This window comes from Neovison vison, chromosome 1 (genome assembly GCF_020171115.1).
Source record: "Neovison vison isolate M4711 chromosome 1, ASM_NN_V1, whole genome shotgun sequence".
Lineage (NCBI taxonomy): Eukaryota > Metazoa > Chordata > Mammalia > Carnivora > Mustelidae > Neogale > Neogale vison.
The window spans coordinates 147,089,833-147,113,865 of NC_058091.1; the positions used below are offsets into that span (position 1 = coordinate 147,089,833).

A 24,033-nucleotide genomic window follows, 5' to 3' on the forward strand; every position below is an offset into this window, starting at 1 on the left:
GCTATGAATGTTCCAGAGAGCTCAGTGGTCTTCATGCCAACAGCTATCATCAGTAAACCACAAAAGTCACTTGAGTCAACCCAAATGGATATTAAGTCTCTGCTTTGTGGAGAGCCCATTTCTACTAAACATTTCTGGTGAGACAGGACTCAAAAGGGACAGGGCATACCCCATCCTAATGAGGAACACAATGAACAGCACTGCAAACACAGGGTATGGGGTGTCGGGATCCTACAAGGAGGGACATTGATTCTGGCTGGAAGATTAGGGAAGACGGAAGTGACCTCAGCTGGCCTTTAAGTCTGAGGAAGATCTAATGAGCTTGGTTTACTTGTCAACTAATAGAAGTTAAAAATTAAACCATTCACAAAAAAAAATATTTCCATTGGGTAACAAAGGCTAAAGGTTTTAAGGTAATCATTTACCTCTTGGGGATCTAGGACAATGTAGAAAATTTTGAAAAGCTTAAAAGAATTTATTGGAAAGGACTGAGGACCCCGCACTCTGACTTGCTCAGGTTAGCCTACCATCTTTCCTCCTAATTCTGCTTTTGAGATGACGGGAGAGGGTCTTTCTTTCATTTGCTGCTCTGGGTTGGATGCTATGGGGTGCAGAAGAGAACTCCTCTTTCCTAAGATAATCCTGGAAATCAAGAGAGGATATCACCTTATCCAAAGAGAAAAAGAGCCCTAGAATTCCAGAGAATAAAACTTCAGGGAATAAATTCACCAAAAAGAATAGTTGCGGAGGCAAGAGTCGGAATTTTCTGAAGCATGTGGAAGTGAACCGGCAACTTTAAACTATGCCTTTAAGGCTTAACATTACCCAAATATTGGGACCAGTCGAGATACCTTCAGCTTAAGATTGATATATTGGGCTTATTTTTGTGAGATGTGTTAATAATAATAATAATAAAGCAGTGACTGCATTTGGGTGAGACAATAAATGTAAAAGCTGAATTTTGGCAAAGGAAGATTTTATCAGGGCTAAAAGACCAAACTAATTAGAACAGATGAGAACTCACCAATGAACTGATGCAAATGGAATCCCACGGCCTTGGGCAGTAGTAATGGAATGAAGAGTTTGGGGCCCAGGACTCAGATTTTGGAGCTATGAATATGAGCCATAAGCTACTTCTTACATGGAGGAAATGTTCAGGGCTGAGACCAGATATAAAAATATGTGAGCTGCTAACAGCTCAGTATAGGACCGTAAGGGAAAGCCTCACTCCATAGTGAACTAGTTTAGAGCAGAAGAGCAAGACACAGGTTCATGCATAGAATAGACACAGAATCAGTTTTGGCCAGGGAATCAGACAACAAGTTGACAGAATGACTCATTCAATATCTTTGCAGGTTGTTCCTCATTTATTTAGTCTGTAAGTAAACAGATAAAAGTGATGACTTTCAAATTTCTATTTCTTCCTTGGCCCCCTGCCTCAAGCTACAGCATCACAGACACAATGCCTACTGGGCCACCTTCCCTTCTGGGTCTAACAGGCATCTCAAAACCAACAGCACAGAATGAAACTCTTATTTTTCTTCTGGAAACCTGCTTCCCTCCCACTTGCTTTCCCATCTCTACGGAGCATAACACCATTTACTCATTTGTACAAGCCATAAATCTAGAAGTCTCCAATGATTCTCTCTTCCCCTACCCATCTCATTAGCAATTCTTGCTGGCTTTCACTCCAAAACAGATCCAAGTACAGCTCTTTTGTACTATGGTCGGCCTCCCCTATACATCAGCTCTTGCCTAGCACAGCCTCTTCTCGGCTCTCTTGGTTCCTGGTCTTGCCCCATAGAGACCAGGCATCACCCAGCAGCCAGGTGAATCCAGTCCACTTACCTGGCCTGTAGGAACCCTGTGGTATGGCCCCTGACAACCACTTTGGTCTCCCTACTCATATCAACCTTCTCACTCACTCTGCATGGGCACTGGACAAACTTGCTGGTTCCTTTTACTCAGAGCTCCATTCTTCTCATCTTTCCCAACTTAGCTCAAATAGACCTTTCCCAAACAACCAGGTAAAACACTTGCCCTCTTCTTGCTAGTTACCTGGTGGCCGTCACTGTGACTCTCATTTTCTCCAGAGCAAATGTCATTCTCACATTTTCCTTGCTGGGGTTGACGAGGCAGTGGAAGTTGGCAGTGAAGGAGGAAGATAGGACACATCTGATGTAGGGCAAGGGATGCAGCCATGGACAGTATGTGAGACATCGTTTCTGGTTTCTACCAGACAACCTGGCATGTACTTCTGTCACAGTAAGCACAGAGAGGGGCCAAATTTAATGAGAACTAAACATGTCAGCCATAAATGTAAGAGAAAGAGCAAAGCTGTCTGCCTTTGGCTCAGGTCATGATCTCCTGTCCTGGGATCAACCCCCAGGCAGGCTCCCTGATCAGCTGGGAGTCTGCTTCTCCCTTTCCTGCTGTCCCTCCATGTCATTCGTGCTCTCTCTCTCTCTCTCTCAAATAAATAAATATTTTTTTTTTAAAGAAAAAGATAAGGAAAAATAACATCCACTGGTTCAACAAATATTTACTGAATCAATGAATGAACTAGTGATCAGTGAACTCTCAGACACTGGTGCGTGAGAAGTGTCCTTCTAGTTGTCACTGTGGCAAAAAAAAAAAAAAAAAAAAGTTAATTTGAAAACTAGGGCTGCGGGTCTTGTGACCTGAGTTCAAGTGATAGCCCTAAATGTGGACAGACGTGAGGAGCAAACTATTTTTACAGGAAAATATTCCATCCCTTCATTTGATGGATTTCTTCTCAGAATCACCAGGGCGACTCATTGGTTCCTTTCAGTTTCCAAATAATCTCATGTTGTAAACGAATAGGTCCTGTCTGATGAAAAGCACAAAACTCCAAACTTTATCTAAAAGTAGAGCTTTTTGGGGCACCTGGGTAGCTCAGTGGGTTAAGCTTCTGCCTTCAGCTCGGGTCATGATCTCAGGGTCCTGGGATCAAGCCCCACATTGGGCTCTCTGCTCAGCAGGGAGCCTGCTTCCTCCCCTCTCTCTCTGCCTGCCTCTCTGCCTACTTGTGATCTCTCTCTGTCAAATAAATAAATAAAATCTTAAAAAAAAATATATATATATAAATTAAAAAAAAAAAAAAGTAGAGCTTCTCCCTAAATAGGGATCGAGAGTAATATATCGTGATGAACACTGAACTGTTGAATCACTACAGTGTATACCCGAGATTCAAACAACGTTGTATGTTAATTCTACTTTAAAAAAAAAATAGAGCTTCTCTCCATCTCCAGCTTGGACCTTGGTGGGGGTCAGTAGTCACTTGGTTTGGCTTCTTGTTGCATCTCTGTCAGCTCCTCCCCACACCCCTCTTGGTAGCTGCGGCTTCTGAGCCTTCTAGTGCTGGGGGTTAGGGAGATGGAGGGGTGGCTGGGAAGAGGCAGGAAGTGGTTTCTGACTGGGACTCTGGTGCTCTCTGGGCTCGGGTGGGTGTTCACTGCTGAATCCTTTAGTCAGTTCCCCACTGGAGACATCCCACAGTCTCTCCCTTACGGGGCCTGTCAGCCATCTGGCATCTATGGTCCCTCCACCTCTTTGGGGCTCATGCTTCTCAGATAGTTCTGAGTTCTCTCAGGTATGGCTTCTAGATAGTTCTAGATAGTTCTCTCAGGTATGGCTGTAAGCTGGATCCCTCCTGCGTCACCCACATCTGGTTCAGAGGAACCTGCAGCTCTACGTCCGCGCGTCTGTACCTGTCGCTGGGGGAGGTGGAGGCATCACGACCTCTCAGTGGGCAGGGGCCTTTGCTCTGCTCTGCCAGCCTCGTGCCTGTGGATGCTGAGGCAGGTGTCACTCACCAGTCTCCTTTCTCTCACACACACACAGGCCTCCAGGGGACATAGGTCAAGCTGTCTGGGTGACACCTCCTCCCCCCACAAGCAGCCCCTGTCCTCTGACTTAGAGTGAAAGGCAGCACCCTCCCCGCTCTTCCCTAAAGGCAGGGTGGAGAAGTGACAGGCCACACCGGCAGCTTTCTCTAGAGATATTCTCTCTCAGGGATGTCATCTCAGCCAGTTTGTGCCCTGGTGGTGGGCTCAACAGCCCTCTTCTTGAGTCCTGGAGGGTGGTCTCCTATCGTTTTGGAGTGGAGGCAACACTTGCTGTTTTCTTCTCAGAATGGCCTGGGGGCAGTTGCACTAAGCAAGAGGCACTTTTTTTTTTTTTTTTTAAGATTGTATTTATTTATTTGACAAACCGAGATCACAAGTGGGCAGAGAGACAGGCAGAGAGAGAGGAGGAAGCAGACTCCTCACTGCGTGGAGAGCCCGATGTGGACCCTGGGATCATGACCTGAGCCGAAGGCAGAGGCTTAACCCACTGAGCCACCCAGATGCCCTAATAGGCATCATTTTAACATCCAGTTATAAACACACACACACACACACACACACACACACACACACAAATCACACATGTACACATATGCACACAATTTGTAAAGCTGTTAGGAAGAGAGATTCCCACGCCCCAGACACTGTGATCAGAGGTTTTATGATAGTTTTTTCTGTTGTTGTCGATTTAAATGTATTTTAAAAATTTATTTATTTGACACAGAGAGAGAGAGAGAGAGAGAGAGAGCACACAAGCAGGGGAAGCAGCAGAGGGAGTGGGAGAAGCAGGTCCCCTGCTGAGCAGGACCCTGGGATCATGACCTGAGCCAAAATCAGACGCTTAACCGACTGAGCCACCCCATTTAAGGCACCCCTTAAATGTATTTCTGAATCACAGTAATAATTTACAAAAACATTATTGTTGTAACTCATTTACATACCCCAGATAATGTGAAGTTCCCTCCTGGCCATTCCTCCCCAAAGGGAATGGTCCCCTGCATTCCCTTCTACACATCTGACCAGTGTTATCAGATTAATGTATCTTAATTTAACTTTTCTTTATTTTTTAAAAGATCTAAGAGAGAGAGAATGAACATGAGGAAAGAGAGGAGCAGAGGGAGAGGGAGACTCGGCACTAAGCAAGGAGCCCGGTGAGAGACTTGATCCCAGGCCTCCAGGATCATGACCTGAGCCAAAGGCAGACACTGAACCAACTGAGCCACCCAGGCTTAGCCAGCCGTGTATCTTATTTTAAAACCAGTGCTAAGGGCAACATACAGCAGAGCTGTCATTGTTTCAGTGTTGTGCATTTTCTTTTCACAATTTTCTACTCACTTGTAAACACGTAAATTACATAACATAATGTTGTGTGCATATATGTTTTACTCATTACCTTGGTACTTACTGTTCTACAACTTGCTATTTTCTTTTAAGTTTTTATTTTAATTCCAGTTAGTTCACATACAGTGTCATGTGAGTTTCAGGGGTGCAACACAGTGATTCAAACTTCCATATATCCCCCGGGACTCATCATGAGAAGTGCCCTCCTTCATGCATCACCTACTTCGCCCATCCCTCCACCCCTCCCCTCCGGCAACCATCAGTTTGTTCTCTGTAGTTCAGAGCCCATCCCTCCCTCCCTCCCTCCCTCCATTCCATCCTTCCTCCCTCCCTCCCTCCCTCTCTCCCTTTTCCCTTTGCATGTTTGTTTTGTTTCCTAAATTCCACATAGGAGTGAAATCATATGGTATTTGTCTTTCTTTGACTGACTTATTTCACTCACCATTAAATTCTCTAGCTTCATCCATGTTGTTGCAAATGCAAAGTTTCATTCTTTTTGACGGCTGAGTAATATCCCATATTTATCTATACCACCTCTACTTTCTCCATTCAGCCATTGATGCACACTGGGCTGCTTCGTATCTTGGCTGTTGCAAATAATGCTGCTATAAACACAGGAGTGCATGTATCCCTTCGAATTTACAACTTGCTTTTTTCACTTAATATGTCCTTTAAATTGTTAATACGTATATTGATTTTATTAGTTCTTTTTGATGGTTATAGAATGTTCCAAAAATATACGTACTTTGCTTTACTTACCTATTCAAACATTAATGACCACTAGCTAGCTGTTCATTTTTCACTTTTACAAATATCGCTACAAGGACTGTCTTGGGATATGCTTTTGGGTGGCTGTATGGATTATTCCCTGGTAGAGGCCTTGAAGCAGCAATACCAAGAGGAAAGCTTCCCTGACTCCCACAACAACAGCTTAGTTCTCCACACTTTCACCTAAACTAAAGAGAAGTCTTTCAAATATTTGTGGAAGCGGATAAGAAATATTGTCTTATACTTTGAAGGTTTATGTCTTTGATAGTAAGTCGGGGTGGGTTCTGCTGTCTGTTCTTCATCTGTGCTTACATACTGTACTGATAGTTTTGTACTCTTCACTCACTTTCTTCTACTTTGTCTTTATTATTATTATTATTATTATTATCTTGAAGTTTAAAAAAGAACACTGCTCCCTTCTCTGGTATCATATTGTAATTACTTTCTACCCCCTGTCCCCCACCAATGACCTCATATGGTATGTATCATTACAGATAAGTTTCATGCTTTTTGTATTCTACAGGATCCCTAACGCTTTGTCTAAGTATAGCTTTAACTTCATTTTTGTGGCTTCAAACTCACTGTCATTCCTGAATCTGAGAAATCTTGTTTCATCTCTTCTGGAAAAGCCCTAACCGTTATTTCTTAAAGCATTGCCTCTCCTCAGTTCTGTTCATTTTCTTTTCCCAGAAATCTTAATGAACACATATCAGAACTTTTAACTCTATTTTCCAAGTCCCCTAACTCTGCTATGATATGTCATTATCTGCCTGAGCTTTAATCTGTATAATATACTTATTCTATTTAATATTCTGTATAATTATTCTGTATAACTTATTCTGTATAAATTACTTTATTCTGTATAATTCTGTTCTATCTTCTATTTCACTCATTCAGTCATTAGCTCATTGTCTAATGGTGTCGTTTCTAATTTCAATACTTAAATTTGTCGTTAGTATTTCAAGTAGTGCCTTTCTTAAATATGCCTGTTCTTTTGGATATCTTCTTACATTTTGGTCTCTCCTTTATTTCTTCAATTATTTTAAACATGCTTATAAAAGGCAGTTATCAGTTTATCCGACTCTTGGAAGTTCTCAGCAATTTGATCGTGCTACATGTTGAGTCTGAGGACTTGCTTTGGATGGTTGCTTCTCTGAGTGTTTCTAATTTTGGATCTGGAAGTCATATTACGCAGAGCTTCATCAGTAACTATGGGTGATCTCTGTTAAGGAAATCGGCCTGGGCCCAGTTCTTTAGTCCAATTTTTCAGCCAAGAAAGAGTTCTCTCTCAGACAATGAAAACAGTATGAATTGCAACCCCCAACTCCCCGTGACATAGTTATGAATTTTTGGAATTTTAAGCAGAGGCCCTTTTTTTTTTCAAACCAGAGCTCAGGAGGATGTAAGCTATCACTGTCTCACTATTGCAATGGACAGAGCCTCTTTAACTCAGTTTTGAACCCCTTTGAGGGTTCTGGCTCTATAATAGGATCTCCATGATAGTCGCCTTCCTAGCGGAGGTCTAAGGCTTCACCCCTTGTCCCCAAGGACCTAGATCTCAATACCCTGCATCACTAAAACTGATATCTGCTCCCCACCCCAGTCCCAATATCACTGAGGAGTTAGCTCATACTGCAAACTTTTCATTACATCCATGGGGATATCTCTTACTATCTTTGGAGCTATGTATTTGAAAAGACATTTGCCATATTTTATCTGGTATATCTAGATGTTCAGAACAGGCAGTTTTTCAGGTAATTTAAGAAGTTGGAAACTTCCAGATGAAATTTCAAAGAAGACTGTCAAGTTTTAACAAGCAGTTGATACATTTATCAGTGGAGAGACAAAGGAACACAGAATTGGAAAGAATATTATAATCCATTATGGCTATCCAGGCCAGACCCTTCATTTCAGAGAAGCAGAGATTAAGACCCAGGGGTAACTGTGATGTTCCCAAGGTCACACAGTTGGCTAGCAATAGAGTCTGGGCAACAAATCAGGTCTCCTGAACCCCAATCAAATATTTTTCCCATCAAATATTTCCTCCTAATTCACAGAATTGGGGCAGTGTCATGTGTGATACAGGACACTTGGTGCCCTGTATTTGCTTTTGCATTCTTTTATTTCAGCAGGTGAATGTCAGTCCCTGGGAGAAGAGAACCAAAATGCCTAGTAGAACAGAAACCAAGGGAGTGGGAGCTATTTCCAGTGATGGTAATTTAAGCACGGCTCATGCACAAACCTCCAGGAAAGGTAAAATCATGCACTGGCTACAGATAAAACTGGTAACTGTGTCACCTTGACTTCCCTCTTGGTGATACAGAGCATGAGACTACCCCCAACTGCCAAGGGCTCTACATAGTTATAAAGCCTGTTTTATGGAGAATTATTTCACTTCCTGTAAGAAACCTTGAAGGTATACAGGACAGGTAAGTGTCAAGACATTATTTATAGTGGAATGAAAAACTTCAGAGCAGATGCTAAGTAGAAACTATAGAAACCAGTCTTGGGTTTTCTGACTCTAAGTCCAGGAGCATCCAGTTAGATCTCTCTGTTCATACAGAGTCAGCCCTGCCTCAGAGAACAGGCTTTTCCTTTCCACTATGTTGTAAAAGTCACTTTTCCTCCTCCACGTTGTCTATGTCACAACTTGGTACTTTTCTATAACATGTCCGAAGAAAACCTGCTGAACACCTTGTTTTGCCCTAAACTCTTTATGGTTCACAATTACGTGATTCATTAATTCTCCTACGGAAGTAGACTTTTCACAAGATAATGCCTTTGAACAGTACAGCACTAACCAAGGTGGGATGCTTTACAAGCCTCAACCTTTCAGCCAGTGTGTCTGTTGGGAAGTGAGCATGTCTCAAGGACAAGAGGATTCTCCTAGTCTTTTCCATCAAAGGAGAAATAAGGAGATGTGCATCTAACACTCTGTCTACAGTTAACTAGGAATCATTTGACCTGGAAGGCATACTACCCCTTTGCCTCAGCTTCCCCATCTGGAAAATGGGAGAGCTTGATTCTTGTATCTCTAAGATCTCATCTACATCTAAGTAGTTAAGAGCCTATCGGTCAAATTCTCCTATCCTAACTCGCACGTGCTCTCTCTGTCTCTCTCTCTCTCTCTAAATCAGAACTTATACATAAAAATTTTCCATGTTGGCGATCCTGATTTTGCCATTTCTGAGCAATGTGACCTTCAAATTTGTGTGTCTCGGTTTCCTTACTCATAAATACAGGATGATAATGGTAGCTGCCTCACAGCATCTCCATGATAATTAAATTAGTTATAAAATGTAAACACTTAGAATAATGCCTGGCACATAGAAAATACTATATAAACTTTAGCTATGATTATCACCTCTCCCACAGTGTCCCCTCCTCAGTCCCCTTTATGGCAGTGGTGGGACTCATGTGTGGTCTTTCTGGATTCTTCTACAGTCTTCTAGAACATCCACCCCACCATGCTGCTTAGTCCACTGCTGACACCCCAGAAGCTCCAGAAGCTATACCCAATCCTTTCGTAACCCATTTGACCTGTCGTTACAAATGGCATCATGCGAATAATAATCCTTCTTTGGATAAATCTCGTCCCACTTGATAAGGCACAACCCCAACTACTCATGGTCCCACCTGGTTATTTTGTTAAGTCTCCAAGTACTTGTCACAGTGCTTATGCATAAACCCTGCTGACTGCTTCATCCACAGGTGGCCAACATCAATTTCCACTCATCTCTCCTCCTCTCTGGAGCACATGTCCTGGGCACTCCTGGGTCCTCTGTCTCACACCTTCAGGGCACTGCTGGGGTTTTCTCTAAGTCTCTGTGCCCCCAAAGGCTACTGACATCTTTGCTGAGTATGACAGCACTTCAAAGAAACTTACAGAACCAAATCCAGCTATTCTGTGGGACACACAGAAGTACCCCTCCCCCACTACAGGTCAGATACAGTCACAAGATAGAGTTGCTTATGCTCCTGTACCCCTAGAGACCCAGGGAAAAGCTGAACTTTGACGTTCTGCCAGAGGTCAGTGGTTTCTATTAGGCTCAGTTAAGGGTTCATGGGGCTGAGTGGGGACAGACACCACATTGCCCTTCCTATCCCCTTATCTCCCAAAGGCCTGTGAGCTTCTGTCTGGGTTCACTCAGAAAAACAGAAGGCACTCTAGATATTCCAAGAAGAAAGAGGCTTAATATAGGGGATTGGAAGATTCCACAGACTTCGGAGGGCTGGGGAAGCAGAAGTCTGGATTAGCCCCTTCCAGAAAATCCAGGAGTCAGGATGGATGGGTCACTCTGATGACCACAGGCAGCCCCGAGTGACTCCCAGAAGTCACAGGCAGAAGTCCCATCTCCACCGTCATTGGTCCTCATCCATGGGCCTCTAGGTGCCTCACAGCCATCATGGCTTCTCACTGCGTTCCCCCTTCCAAATCTTGTCAGAAGGCCCTCATTGTTGGAAGCCTGTCTGTCTGCGTGAGAGATTGACAACTATCACTTCCAGGTATTTGTCTGTCCATGGAGAACTTGGAAGGGCAAGGATGGCAGCAAGAATTCAGAAACAGCATATGGCACAGCTTCCTTCCTCCCATCCAAAGCCCACGTGGAGGTGAATATACTCCGGCCCACAGAAAACATGTCACCCAGAGGCTAGGCTACAATAACACCCCTCTCTGAAAGTTCCAAAATTAAATAAGCAAGCATGGCACTTGGAGAAAGTATCTCCATCCAGGTTAAAATTAGGGAGTTGCTCCTACAACACACTATGAATCCTAAGGCTCATTGATGGTTTTAATACATTTGGAATGAGATTGAGAGAAGATGCCAAGTGCTTACAAACCTCTCCTCCTTGGAGCATGGGGCAGTCATTTAGGAAGAAAGGGAGCACACTCGTTAACCGTTAGGCCTCGGCTCACACTCCCAAAATATTAGCAAAATAAAGCATGTGTTTTCATTACAACAGCCTATTAAGAGATCATTTCAAGAATGTAAGCACATTATTATTAATAATAATTATAATGAACTTACGTAAATGTACTCAATTAGTCTCTATTTCTTATTTTAAATATTTAATTAATTAATTTATTTGAGAGAGAGAGTGAGAGAGAGAGAGCAAGAGCAGAGAGGGAGAAGCACGCTCTCTACTGAGCAGGGAGCCCAACGTGGGGCTCAGTCTCTGGACCCTGGGATCATGACCTGAGCTGAAGGCAGGTGCTTAACCCACTGAGTCCCAGGCACCTTGAGGTAGGCTCTATTATTAACCCCATTTTACAGGTGGAATACTGAGGCTACAGATAGCTCAGTAATTTGCCCAAGAACATACAGGTCCAAATAGAGCAGATCCAGGTGTCTGACTCTTTGATTCAAATACAGTTTATAAACTCCTGCATTCACATCAAAATAATAAGAAACAGGAATAGGACAGCTTCATACAACAAAAGTGCAAGTCCCACTAACAAGTACAAGTCCTACGACACACTTAATGGTGTGATGTGAGAAACATGCTCAGTCAATTCGGAGAGGCTCTCACCACTCCTATTTGGCACTGTTTACAAACTGCCAGTGGATAAATTACCCAAGGGGATGAAATGTTACAAATGACAAAAATAACCATGTTTTGTTTTCCACTATTAGTACTTGCCACTTGTGCGCCTTTGGCTTTCTGCTGTAAACCCAGAGGAAAGAAACATGAAAGTAGTAAGGGGAAGACTCAGTTATAGAAACGATAAAAAGTCTCTGAAGAAACTTGGGTGGGACTTAACTGAAGAGAACTAACTCTAAGATTCCAGCTCCAGCCAGAGGAAGAGACTGGAATCCACAGGGAGCCACCCTGCTCTTGGCCAGGAGAAGACAACAGTCCATGGGGCAGTCCCTTGCAATGTCATCTGCCCTACCTATACAATGTTGATCAAAACTCAAATGTAAATTCGTGTGGTTTGGGGAGGGGCAGTCTCAACTGAATGCCCCCCAAGTTAAACCAAAGGTGGGGGTCCTGGAACTTGACAAGCGTGTCACCCCTCAACACGAGACAGCGTTAGCCATTTCAACTGCATTTCCTCCCTTGTAGGAGCCAGGAAATGGGGCACCCACGTGCCTTGAAGGAGGGATCACACATTATCCCTCTGACAGCTCATCAATCCTTCTGCTTATTGGCAAACTAATGTACCTGGACTCAATCCAGGATGACCCCAGACCCCTCCTGGACCGCTGGCAAATTTCGTGCGACCCCAGATTACAGTAGCAAGATGAAGGTGAAATGCTTCTGGAGTCTAACCTAGCCTACCTCTCAAGTCTGATCTCCTTCCAGCACCTAACCTGTTAATGTGCCTTGTTCCCTGGTAATAGGGTGGGGACCTTGGAAGTCATGTCCAACAACTCCTGTCTCTTCCTATCCATCTCCCCTCGACCACTACCTCCAGCCAGTTCTCTGTCCCATTTCACTTCTTTCCAGTCCCACGCTCATGAGCTCATCCCAGAGCCTGGGCTCAGAACCCTTCCTAACACTCACTCTGGCCAATTCCACACCTCCTTCAAGTCTCTGCTCAAGTAATGATTCTAAGCAAGTGACTGACCCGCTCATCTCCCGGGGCGGGGGTGTGGGTGTCCACCAGCCAGCTGCGAGCCTCTCCTGCTCTCTCTCGATTTCTCCTTCCACAGGCTGCAGTCTTCTCCCTCTTCCAGACTTAGGGAAGGTGGGAGAAAATTACCTCGATCTTAAGACTTTCTGTGCCCCTTCACCCCAGGCTTTTGTTCGGTCCGACATGGGCTGGCCCTCCTTGTGCATCTCTGCAATTTTTCGATTGACTCTCAACGGATGAGCCTGAGCATTGCCATGCCAGCCATGGTGAACAGCACGGCCCAGCTCAGGCCACTCAATGCCTCCACAGAAAGGCCTCCTGTCGACTCCCAGGACGGCTGGAATGGAACTCTGCAGCACTCTGAGGCCATGGTAAGTTTAATGAGACTCCAGACTCTTTCTCGGACTCGGATGGTTTGACCTAAAGGGTTATTTATGAAGCAACTACTATGTTCAATGAACTAGACTACACGAGAACATAACAGGTAGCTAAGGAGACGATAGCTCTTCTCTATCTAGTGTCTAGCAGTGGAACCGGACCAAGCGGACTAAGTGAAAATGCACGAAACCAGTTTCGTCTTTAGTGGACAAACATTCTTCCCCAACAAGGATGAACATTGCAAAATAAGTTTCACAGATGTTTATCTTGGCTTTCTTTCTTCACATATTTTTCAAGTTACCCCATTGCCTATAATGCTTTCTTCTTTATAGCTTTTCTTTATATACAGGATCTCTTGCACTTTAATGGGTTAGTTTATTGTCTCACCAGGGAAACTGTGTAAAAGGAAAGAGTACATAGTGCATAAGTTTGGGTTTTTGGTTTTGTGTTCTGCGTTTTTTTTTTGTTTTTTTTTTTTTTTTTTTTTGAATGAAATTGGTAGACTGGAGGAACTGGAGAGAAGTATGAGAGAGAACTGCCCGTTTTTGTTTTTGTTTTGTTTTGTTTTTTGCCTCTCAAGTTTCACATGATCAAAATGGTCAACTCTCTGGCCAAGATAAACAGTGAGATTCTCTTGTCCCTTAGGGTCCCGTGTATGACTGGGGTCCTGAAATTCAGGGGATCATTCTCAGCTCGTACAACTATGCTTCATTCTTGGCTCCCATCCCTACTGGCTACATCGCTGGAATATTTGGAGCCAAGTACTTGGTGGGTGTTAATCTGCTTCTTTCCTCAGTCTTGGCCCTCTTGATTCCATTGGCTGCTGACGCAGGAGTGCTCTTGATCATTGTCCTGCGGATTGTTCAAGGCTTAGCCCAGGTACCAAGATGCTTTCTAATTATAAGTGGAATATTAGTTCCAAAATGACCTCAATAGCCAAGAATGGAACTTTTTTCCCCCTCCAGGTTATGGCATTAACAAGCCAGTTTTCACTTTGGGTCAAATGGGCTCCCCCACTAGAGAAGAGTCAACTCATCAACATTGCTGTATCAGGTAATCAAGGCCCTAAGCTGTCAGTTTGTACGCACTGTCCAAGCGTACTCTACAGTGGCCTATCAACAGAAGCAAGACCTTAGGCTCCAACTACCCTGTCTCCCTGCTCCTGCTTGGGTGAGAGAGGACCCTAACTCTCTCACCCCTCTCACCCAAAACATCCTCACATCTTCTGTTTAGGGCATTTGATGGGATCCTTCATTACTTTGCTCATCGGTGGTTTCCTCTGCCAGACTAAAGGGTGGCCTTCTATCTTCTATATCTTTGGTAAGTTTGGGCTTCTCAGATCTCAGGATTTTCTTTTTCTTTTTCTTTTTTTTGTGTGTGTTTCATTTTGTTTATTTATTTATTCATTTAAGAGAGAGTGGAAGAGAGAGCATGAGCAGGGGCGTAGGGAGAAGCAGACTCCCCACTTAGCAGGGAGGTGATGTGGAACTTGATCCTGGATCCCAGCATCTGGATCTGAGCCAAAGGCAGACACCCAACCAACTGAGGCACTCCGGCATCCTTCAGGATTTTGTTTTGTGATAGAGAATGCTGGGCATGATTTTTGTGATGCAAGTCATCTATAGTTAACCAAATCCTAATAGATATGAATATTTATATAACTATATAACTACAGGTGATAATGTTCACAGCTAATCATGTTGTGAATCATGCAAAATGACATTTAAATCCCAGGAGCCTGGATGCATAGTCAGAATAACCTAATGACTTCAAAGGCATCATAATGTTCTCTCCTGCTTCCAAACCAAACACACAATGAACCCCAGAGGGATTTCTTTCATAAGATGCTGAAAATGGTATCTTGATGGGATGGTATTTTTAGTTATGCTTATTTAATTCATTTTCTATAAAATTCTCCTATTATTACAACCAGAAAATTCAAAGACTGTACCTGATCATAAAATGCTGATTGAAACAGAGAATTAACCAGTAGAACCTGCAAGACAGGGCAGATCGTGGGAGGCTCCAGAGTGGATGTCAGACATTAAGAGATGCCGCAGAAGGTCCCAAACATGCATGGGGTATTCCAGAAGCCATATTCTACTACTTCACTGTTTTGCCTTTACCCAGCCCTGATTGGGATCTCCCCAGCTGCTTGCAGCTAATGTTTGTGTCTGAGTTTTAAAATATTCTCTAAAGTCCTATCTGCAACCTGCGTGATTCCAGTAAGACCAGTAAGCACCAGCAGTGTTTCTGTTAGAGGACGATGCTCTTATATCAAGGGTTCCTGTAACATCAGGTCAATATATTCACTAGAAGCAAAAATTGTGTGAAGACGGATTACTTTTGCATGGCAACCTGCAAAGGCTCTGTCATGGAAACTTCAAAGGGCAGGTTACAAAAATTATCCAAGCAACGAGAGAGGTTTACTCTGCTCCTAGTTTTCAGAAAGGGAAGCTACAAATGTAGATCTACAGGGAAGGAATTCAGTGAAATATTTGTTGACATCCTCTACTCAATCTCCAGTGGTGGAAAATTTTCCTATCTATTTCTCTGTACTTGATTTTAAGTTCCTCCATGGCAAGATTGTATCTTTGTAGTCTTATACTCTCAAAATCTCACAGAACACCTGGTGTATGTTAGTTCTATACTCCATGATAGCTCTTTACTCTCTGTGAAGGCACGGGTAAAGGCCAAGGTGGCAACTAAAAAGAGCGGTTAAGATTAGGGCATGCATGGTGATGAGCACTGGGTGTTGTATGCAACTGATGAATCATTGAACACTACATCAAAAACTAATGATGTACTCTATCTTGGCTAATTGAACATAACAAAAAAAAGTATTGGGAAAGTTGGTGATGTTTATATAAAATCTATAGATTAAACAATATTTTCATTAAAAAATAAAATCTACACTCTGCTTCAAAAAAAGACATTTTCTTAAGATTCTAAAAAAGAAATTTTTAAGATGAATTTTATTTCCACTCAATACTGGGAATGTTGGGTTGTCCAACACTGTCATAATGTATATACAGGTGGTGGGGAAGCACCCTCCACCAATGATGGGGGCCAGAGCATAGATACAGGTAGGAATGGAATATTGGGGTCAGTGATTCTCTCAACCACAGAAATCAGCTCAGTGCAGAGTTAAACTGAAAGAACTGCCATCAAGGTCTAATGGTATCCTCTTCCTAGGTGGAATTGGCTGTGCCTGTTCTTTTCTCTGGTTTCTTCTTGTTTATGATGACCCCATACATCATCGGTTTATCAGTGCTGGAGAGAAGGAATATATTGTGTGTTCACTGGCTCAACAGGTGCGTTTGATGAACTTCTCTGCTATTTCCCTGTATTGGTCCAGATATCTTGGGCTGAAGACAGCGTTAGAGCAAATCTCTTGTCTTCTGATGGAGCAGTACTGATATCTGCCTTCTTCTAGGGCTGTTCGCCAGGCTGGTCCCTTCCCATTAAGGCTATGATCAAATCCCTGCCACTTTGGGGCATTTTAGTCTTTCATTTCACTGAATTCTGGATTTTTAATATTTTGATCGCGTACCTGCCAACATACTTCAACTCTGTACTTCAAGTTAACTTCAGAGACGTGAGTATAGAGAAAGTCTATTCCATTCTTCTGTTGAAATGCCTTATTATATAATCCTCTGTCTCACTTATGGCCATAAAATCAGGGGATTAGGCCAAGGACCTTCGTATAGGAAATGCAACTTGGTTGTGTGAATTATTAATCACCTACCGATTATTGGGGAAAACTGGGACAGTTCTAGGTAAGCTTGACATTCACAGAATGTCATACTTTTTAAGGGACCAATGTAAAACTTTGATGTTCAATCCAACCAACATTTGCAAACAAGATAGTCTGCATAATACAGTGTTAACAAGACAAATTCTGCCTTCAAGAAGGCTTGACAGGGAGCATAAACATTATAGGCTGAAAATAAGAGCTTATGACTAGGATATAAAGTCCCAAATAGGACTCCTACCCAAAACTTGCAGATAATGTTCTTCTAAAAAATATGTTATTCAAGTATGACACATACAGAGAAAAGTGTATGTGTACAGCTGAATTTTCACAGAATGAACAGGTGCCCTGACAGGTGGACAGGAGCCTTTAAATTCCTGCAAGACGAAGGTCTTAGAAGTGGCAAAGAGTGTATCAGATTTCAGAGCCTATTAACAGCAGTTCACAAGGTTATTGAGTGAATGATATTGTGTTTTGGACTCAAAAAGCAGTGCTCTCATGTTAACTGGGCTCCTCTTGTGAAAATGTGCTAACCAGCCAACAGGAAGTTGATTTTTGGAGCAGAGGTCAGAGACTGGGGTGCACATGTGCAAACAGGCTGGAGGTACTGAGGTCAGAAAGCCCAAGGGTTGAGTGGCCATGGGTCTTCACAAAGAGGAGGTCAGAAGCAGGCAGCAAAGCCATAATCTCGGGTGAGACCATCAGGGGACAGGAGGTCCAGATAGACATCTCTGAGGCCAGCTGTTGGGGATGGTTTGTCTGTGGTGTGAGGCCAAGTGGGTTCCCCATATCAGAGGCCAAGGCTGAGGACAGGAATGGGGGAAGGAAAAGACTGGAGAGACCAGTGGAGACCAGGCTTATCAGCTTGGGAAGTCAAGAGGCCCCAACTCCCATGGATCTCAAGATGGCTTCTCCCTAAGTCATAAAGCCTTGGTGGCTTCAGTCTACTCATCCATAATGTGAACAGTTGGGACATGGTGACAGTTAAAGCCTTTCTGTTTGGGGAGTTTTACACAACATTTCTTTCCTTATATTTTCTTTAATAACACTGTAATAGAGAGGCTGAGCTGATCAAACCAGGGTTCAACATTTTAAAAACTCTATCCAAAGAGAGGAGTGAAAGATCTTCCTGTCGTTCCCATCCCCGGTCTGCCCTGTCCCCCTAGCCCGTTCCCAGCCACAGACAACTCTTTTTTATTCATTTCTTAAATATTCTTCCACTGCTTCTTTATCTTCTTTATGAAGCTGTGGGAATACACAAACATATTTTATTTTGTCACTTTTTTTTTTACACAAAACATTATGTGTTGTTGTACATTGTTGTTGTTTGTATATTACACCACAGTGATCTTTTCAGATCAGTACACAGGACTCTTACTGCAAGACATTTGGGTTGTTTCCAATCTCTGGGCAAAAAACCTTGCTCGTCAGCCACCCATCTATGCAACTCTTTCTGCATGTCTGTTCAGGGTAAACGCAGTACAGACTTTTGTATCTGTTGCTAAATTGCTCTCCACAGGGCACTGATATTTCTAAGTACCCAGTTTCTCACAGCATCCCAGGGGATCAGGTCAAAAAACTGCTGGATTTTTGCCAGTTTGATCCATGAAAAAGTAGTTCTTCTTGCTATGAAGTTGGAGCCCTTTATTTTCCTTTTTCTGTAAATTGTTCCTATCTTTTGCCTATTTTTCTATTGGGCTTTGCTCTTTTTAAAAAATCTGTTTCCAGGTGACTTTACCTAAGATGAGAGCATTAAACTTTTTTTCCCCCAATGGAACTATATGCATATTTTCTCTTAGGCACCAAAATTGTATTCGAGTAATTCCAGTAGCCTGAAATTTGTATTCAAGGAGATAGGTCTATATAGAGAAGCTCTACACATAGACAAGGCACACAAGGCTCAGTGTGTGTCATGGCACACGGAGTGAGGCAGGCGTCTTCTCTCTGGTCCTCAGAGTGGAGTCCTGTCAGCCCTGCTGTTAGGTACCGCCTGTATTGGCACTATCCTTGGAGGTCTACTGGTGGATTTTCTTCACTCCAGAAAAATCTTCAGACTTGTTACCATCAGGAAACTCTCCACTGCCATTGGTAAGGACCCAGGTGGATTGTGGGATGGACGTGGGAAGCTCAGGGCAGTTTTTATTTCCTCTGTGTTTGTCCTCCTGCTGCAGGGGTTCTTGTCCCATCAGTGGTCTTCGTGTCCCTGCACTGGGTCAGATTCAGCTTCAGCGCCAGTATGGGCTTGTTGGCACTGTCTTCTGTCACCGGCACCTTCTGCCAAACAGGAGCCCTTGTTAACATCTTGGATATTGCTCCTCGGTAGGGACCCCTTGGCCACATCCACATAGGAGCTCAGCTCAGGTCCTGCAACCCTAAACTCACACTGATGCCCCAGTTCCATGTGGGTGATCCATGTTACAGGTCACAGGAAATGCCAGCATTAGCCCTACATCCAAATAATTCCTGGAAGGGACCCAAAGCTAGCCCACCACTGTGCACTGTTTTCCAGGTGAAATGGGGAGGCAGTGGCCACACTCGCAGCTCAGCTAGGGACAGGAGGGGACTCACATCCACATCTCTGTGGGGGAATGCAGCGGTCCCACAGGGTTAGATAGGGGAAGGACCCGTAAAATACTACTGTGCCGGTTCCCAAAGGTAAAGCTTGACTAATGGGAGAGTAAGAGAAACACTGACCTCCAAGAGAGGTAGTATCAAGGAGGACTGGGGACTTCCAAATGCAGCCCCCAGGATCCTTTCACGGTCAGAAGAACATACTCTATCCTCAGAGAACCAACCACCATGACCCATGGGAGATGCCTTGGTCGCAGGGGAACCAACGTCTCATTCAGTGAGGGGTCTTTTTTACCCAGAAACAAAGCTGTGAGATCAGGTTCCATAGCAGAAACTAAGAGGACATACAAACTCGGTGCAAATATCTGTACATTATGTAACAACAATGTTGACAAGTTAGTACAAATGACCTTGGGAGCCTCAGACCCTCACACGGGACTGTACTAATCTCAAGTCAGCACATTTCACTCAGGCTTGACCGAGGGTCGCCTCAGGGCACCCCCAGGGACAAACACAGAGTTACGACAAGTAAACTGTGGTGAACGGTTTGCTTACACTGGAATATTCTTTTCTGTCTCAGGTACACCAGCTTTCTTCAGGGACTATCGGAAGTCTTTGCGTACTTATCAGGAGCCATTTCTTCCACTGTTGCTGGATTTTTAATCAGTCAGGTGAGGTCAAATGCTCTGATGAAAATACTCATGAAAGACAGCTAGAGAGGTCACTCAGGAGAAGTCAGACTGAAGGTAGTTTTGTTCACTCCCCAATGGGGGCTCAGCTTACAGCTCGAGAGTCCCAAGCCCCCTCAGAAACCCCCCATCCCAGGCTCAGCTCATGCAGGACAGTTACCACAGGGTTAGGATGTGGAGTGATAATGAGCGTCAGACTTAGAGTTTATACTTTAAGAGTTTTTAGAAGCTTTTCATGCTAATCATCAAAATTTCTAGCAATATTCATGGCACTTCTTACAAAGTATAGAGAGGTCAACTATTCTGGTTCGACTGTGACTGCGGGGTTTCCCTTCTAGTCGCTAATACTGTCAGGAAACAGCTTTTATTATTTTTTTTAATTTAAAAAGATTTTTATTTATTTATTTGACGGACAGAGATCACAAGTAGGCAGAGAGGAAGGTAGAGAGGGTAGGGGGAAGCAGGACTCTCTGCTGAGCAGAGAGCCCGATGAGGGGCTCGATCCCAGGACCCTGAGATCATGACCTGAGCTGAAGGCAGAGGCTTTAACCCACTGAGACACCCAGGCACCCCAGGAAACAGCTTTTAATAGGGAAATTCTCAAACTGAATTTGTTTCCCTTGTCATCCCTCCATTCATTCATTCGTTAATTCAACCTTAGCGTGTGCCACGCATTGGTTAAGTGGATCAAAGGAACAGACGTCCCTGCCTGGTAAAGCTTATATTGTAGGAAAGCAACTGATGGAAAACTAATGATATCAATAACATATGAAATATACTGAATTGTGGCAAAGTGCGAAGAGAAGAATAAAGCAGGAGAGAACAGGGCACGCAGGAGAGGGTGGGATTTCCATTTCATATAGGGTGGTCTTGGAAGGTAACATTTAAGTAAGGACTGGACACAAACCAGAGAGTGAGACAAATGGCTATCGGGAGGAGTACTGTTCTGGCAGAGGGAAAGGCCAGGGCCCAGGAAATGACCTGCGTATTCTAGGAACAGCCAGGAAGGCCACAGAGTCTGGAGCGGGATTGGGGAGCCAGACCTGCACCAGGACCTTTCTGAATAGGAGGACCAAGAGCCAAGAGACTGTTAACACTCTGTAATTTCCTCTTTCCAGGATTCTGAGTTTGGCTGGAGAAATGTCTTCTTGATTGCAGTTTCTATTAACATGTCAGGCCTGGTCTTCTACCTCATCTTCGGCCAAGCAAAGGTCCAGGACTGGGCTACAGAACAGAATTTCACTCAGCTCTGAGCAAAATGGATGCGTCAGATCCCAATGCTTAGCAATTCATTGTTTGCCGTCATGGACATTCCCCCTTAGTACCTGCTTGACTGGTTAGCCATTTGATTTGCATTGACTGTTTCCAGTATCTTCTCAGAGAGCTTGGCTGTGTCATACTGAAGGTTCCGCCTGCAGAGGTTACTGTGGTGGGTGGGGTTAGGGAAGGCCAGTTAACTGTGAGCTCTGGAAAGCATAGGTGTATCTGAATTTCTAAGTGTTCTCCACTCTGTCCATTATTATGACTTAATAAGAAATTATCAATAAGAAATACATATTTAGTCTCTGCCCCTACTTTCTGGAACAGAGCTCCAAAATTTCGGATTAGTGAAATCTCAGATCTCTTGAGTGGTAGAGATGATAGGAATACCTTTTGTCATAATACTTGGACTCAGTCCCTAGTTCCCAACACAAGAGCTTCTAAGACCCTTGGAATTCCTGGAGTGATGAGAGCACCTTGGGTATTCTATGGAAATGACCAGTGGCTGGGGGACACTGAAGCCACTCATAGCTTCAGGATGGGAGCTGGAACCTCCAGCTCCACGATCCCACCTCCAGGGAGGTGAGAGGGGCTGGAGATTGAGTTATTCATCAGTTGCCATTTACTCTAAGCACATCTATGCAATAAAGCCTTGATAAAAACTTAAAATACGGGGTTCTAAGATCTTTTGGCTAGGTGAGCACAGGGAGGTGCTGGGACAGTGGTGACCGAGAGAGGACAAGGAAGCTCCGTGGCTCTTCCCATATTCCTTGCCCTGGGCATCTTTTCCTTTGGCTGTTCCTAAGTTGTATCCTTTACAATAAAGCAGTAGTAGTAGTAAGCAAACTGTTTTCCTGCATTCTGTGAATCATTCTAGCAAATTATCAAATGTGAGGGGAGAGGGGTCATGGGAACCCCCAATTTTGTAGCTAAATCAAACAGAAGTGTGAGTACCTCGGGTACCGACTACTTTAATTGGTGTCTGGGTGGGGGCAGCCTTGTGGGATGGAGCCCTTCACCTGTGGGGTCTGCACTAATCCCAGGGAGTTAGCGTCAGAATCGACTCACATGGCACCTGGCTGGTGTCCCCCCAGAGAAAGAGAGAACTGTCTGGTGTGGGAAAACCCACACATTTGTTGTCAGAAGCGCTGAGGACAGAAATCCCTTTTGTTTAGTTATCCTGGCAAAAGCACGAGGGGCCAGAGGACAGTTTCTCACCACAGCAAAAAAGGAAGCCAGAACCATGGGAATGAGAACAGGGGAGCACAAGAGGAATTGTGTCCAAAGACCAGATGACGAACCATGAGAACTATTTTCTAAAGAGAGCCCCAAACAATGGAAGCCACAGTGTACACAATGCAAGGTCCTAGGCCAGGAAGTCAGAGCAAGTCAAGCTGACCTCACATTCATGGAGAACAGACATAGGATGTCCAGGAGAAAAATACCAAGGAGGGAAAAACGATGAAACCTGAATCCACTGTATGCAGAGAAGGGCTCATGCTTGCCACTAGTGGCAGTGGGGTAAGGAAACGTGGGCCCTTTCCGAGAACTTGTTTTCCGTGGATGACGGTGTAGGAATCAGAGTGGCCTCTAGAAGGTGCGGGGTGCTTGGACATGCCCTGGCCGTCACTTTTCCCAGCCACTTTCTTTCTTGCCATCGTGACCTCTGCTCTGCATCTTGTTTGTGGGTCTCTGTAGATCCCTCCCACCTCAGGGACCAGACATTGGCCAGGGTTCCTCCTCTGACCTCCTGGTGTCACAGCTGCTCTTCTGACCGCTGGAATCCCGCCTACCTGCAGTGAGCCTCACTCCACAGTCGCCTCATTCACTTACCAGTTCTTCCTAACATGTGTGTGCAAGACTCAAGCTGGCTTGACTCCACTCCACAGTCTGCAGGGTGTGTGCGGTGTGTCCGCTTTCATTAATCCCCCACGTGGGGAGGATCAGGATCATGAAGCACAGCAGCAGCACTGAGCATCGGGAAATGAGTATTGATGAGGATATAACATGGGTTCCTGGCAGAGACCGAAGTCAGACCCAGCTTCAGGGAAGACAATGTGTCAGGAGAGTGGATGACAGAAAGGCATGTGGATGATGACTGTAGGAAAGGAAATAAAGGGGTCCATGGGTGAGGGGTAAACGGATTATGTGCCATAGGGGATACACCTGACAAGACCCAGACACTGAACGGGCTTAGGGGGACTCCCAGGTTTTGGTTTGGTACTGTCCAGATGGAGATGCCTAGGAGGCTGAGAGCTACCCAAGTGAAGATGACAGGAAGGAAAGGAGACACTTTTCCTTCCTGGGAGATCTGGGCTTCACGTGTAAATCTAGGAAGCTTCTAGATACAGGCAGTGATTGAAATGCTCAGCGCAGCGGAGGCTGTCCCAGGCAAAAGGATGGCGTAGGGAGGGAACGTCTGCCGAGAACCTTACAGAAGTCCCAACACTGAATGGCCAGCCTGGGGGATCATTAGCCTTTTTAAGAAAAAGGAAAAAAGAAGAGACTAGAGAGAAGGAAAACCGAGAGAATACAGTGCTCAGAGAAGGAAGAGAGACGTGTTTCAAAAAGGAGTGTAGCAGGAAGGGAGCGGAAAGCGAGCATGGTTCAAAGCTGGGGGAGAAATGAAACGGACTCTTGAAAAGAACACACACGAGTGCAGTTCTTGAGAAGGCTGAGAGTTCGGGAGGGACCTGGGCCCGAAGCCCATTCGGATGGACGACTGGGGATGCGTGAGGGCCTCTCCTGCTCTCTCACAGCTGGCTCTGCGTCCTGCCTTCAGGGCTCCTCCAACACCTCCCCTAGTTCTTCCCTCCCCTCCCC

The 24,033-nt window shown here is 44.4% G+C and overlaps 1 protein-coding gene across 6 annotated transcripts; it reads left to right on the forward strand.

Moving 5' to 3' along the window:
• Nucleotides 1-439: 439 nt before the first annotated feature.
• On the forward strand, nucleotides 440-22,056 carry SLC17A4 (solute carrier family 17 member 4). 6 transcript variants are annotated; one of them, XM_044238772.1, is made up of 12 exons: nucleotides 450-517; nucleotides 8,108-8,231; nucleotides 12,724-12,929; nucleotides 13,582-13,815; nucleotides 13,902-13,989; nucleotides 14,170-14,256; nucleotides 16,132-16,250; nucleotides 16,373-16,534; nucleotides 18,646-18,778; nucleotides 18,862-19,009; nucleotides 19,842-19,932; nucleotides 21,069-22,056. In XM_044238772.1, exons 2-12 carry the CDS (start codon nucleotides 8,144-8,146, stop codon nucleotides 21,201-21,203), a joined length of 1,491 nt encoding a protein of 496 aa, XP_044094707.1. In that variant the 5' UTR covers nucleotides 450-517; nucleotides 8,108-8,143; the 3' UTR covers nucleotides 21,204-22,056. The 6 variants fall into 6 exon arrangements, with proteins under 6 accessions (XP_044094729.1, XP_044094707.1, XP_044094720.1 ...); XM_044238785.1 differs by having other exon boundaries at nucleotides 18,880-19,009; XM_044238779.1 differs by having other exon boundaries at nucleotides 480-517; nucleotides 8,111-8,231.
• Nucleotides 22,057-24,033: the final 1,977 nt, after the last annotated feature.

Coding starts and splice junctions, on each gene's coding strand:
- SLC17A4 (XM_044238772.1), top strand. CDS start 8,144: ATGCCTAGTAGAACAGAAACCAAGGGAGTGGGAGCTATTTCCAGTGAT. Junction 13,990..14,169: donor CATCAACATTGCTGTATCAG/GTAATCAAGGCC, acceptor TCTTCTGTTTAG/GGCATTTGATGGGATCCTTC. Junction 19,010..19,841: donor ATCTTGGATATTGCTCCTCG/GTAGGGACCCCT, acceptor TTTCTGTCTCAG/GTACACCAGCTTTCTTCAGG.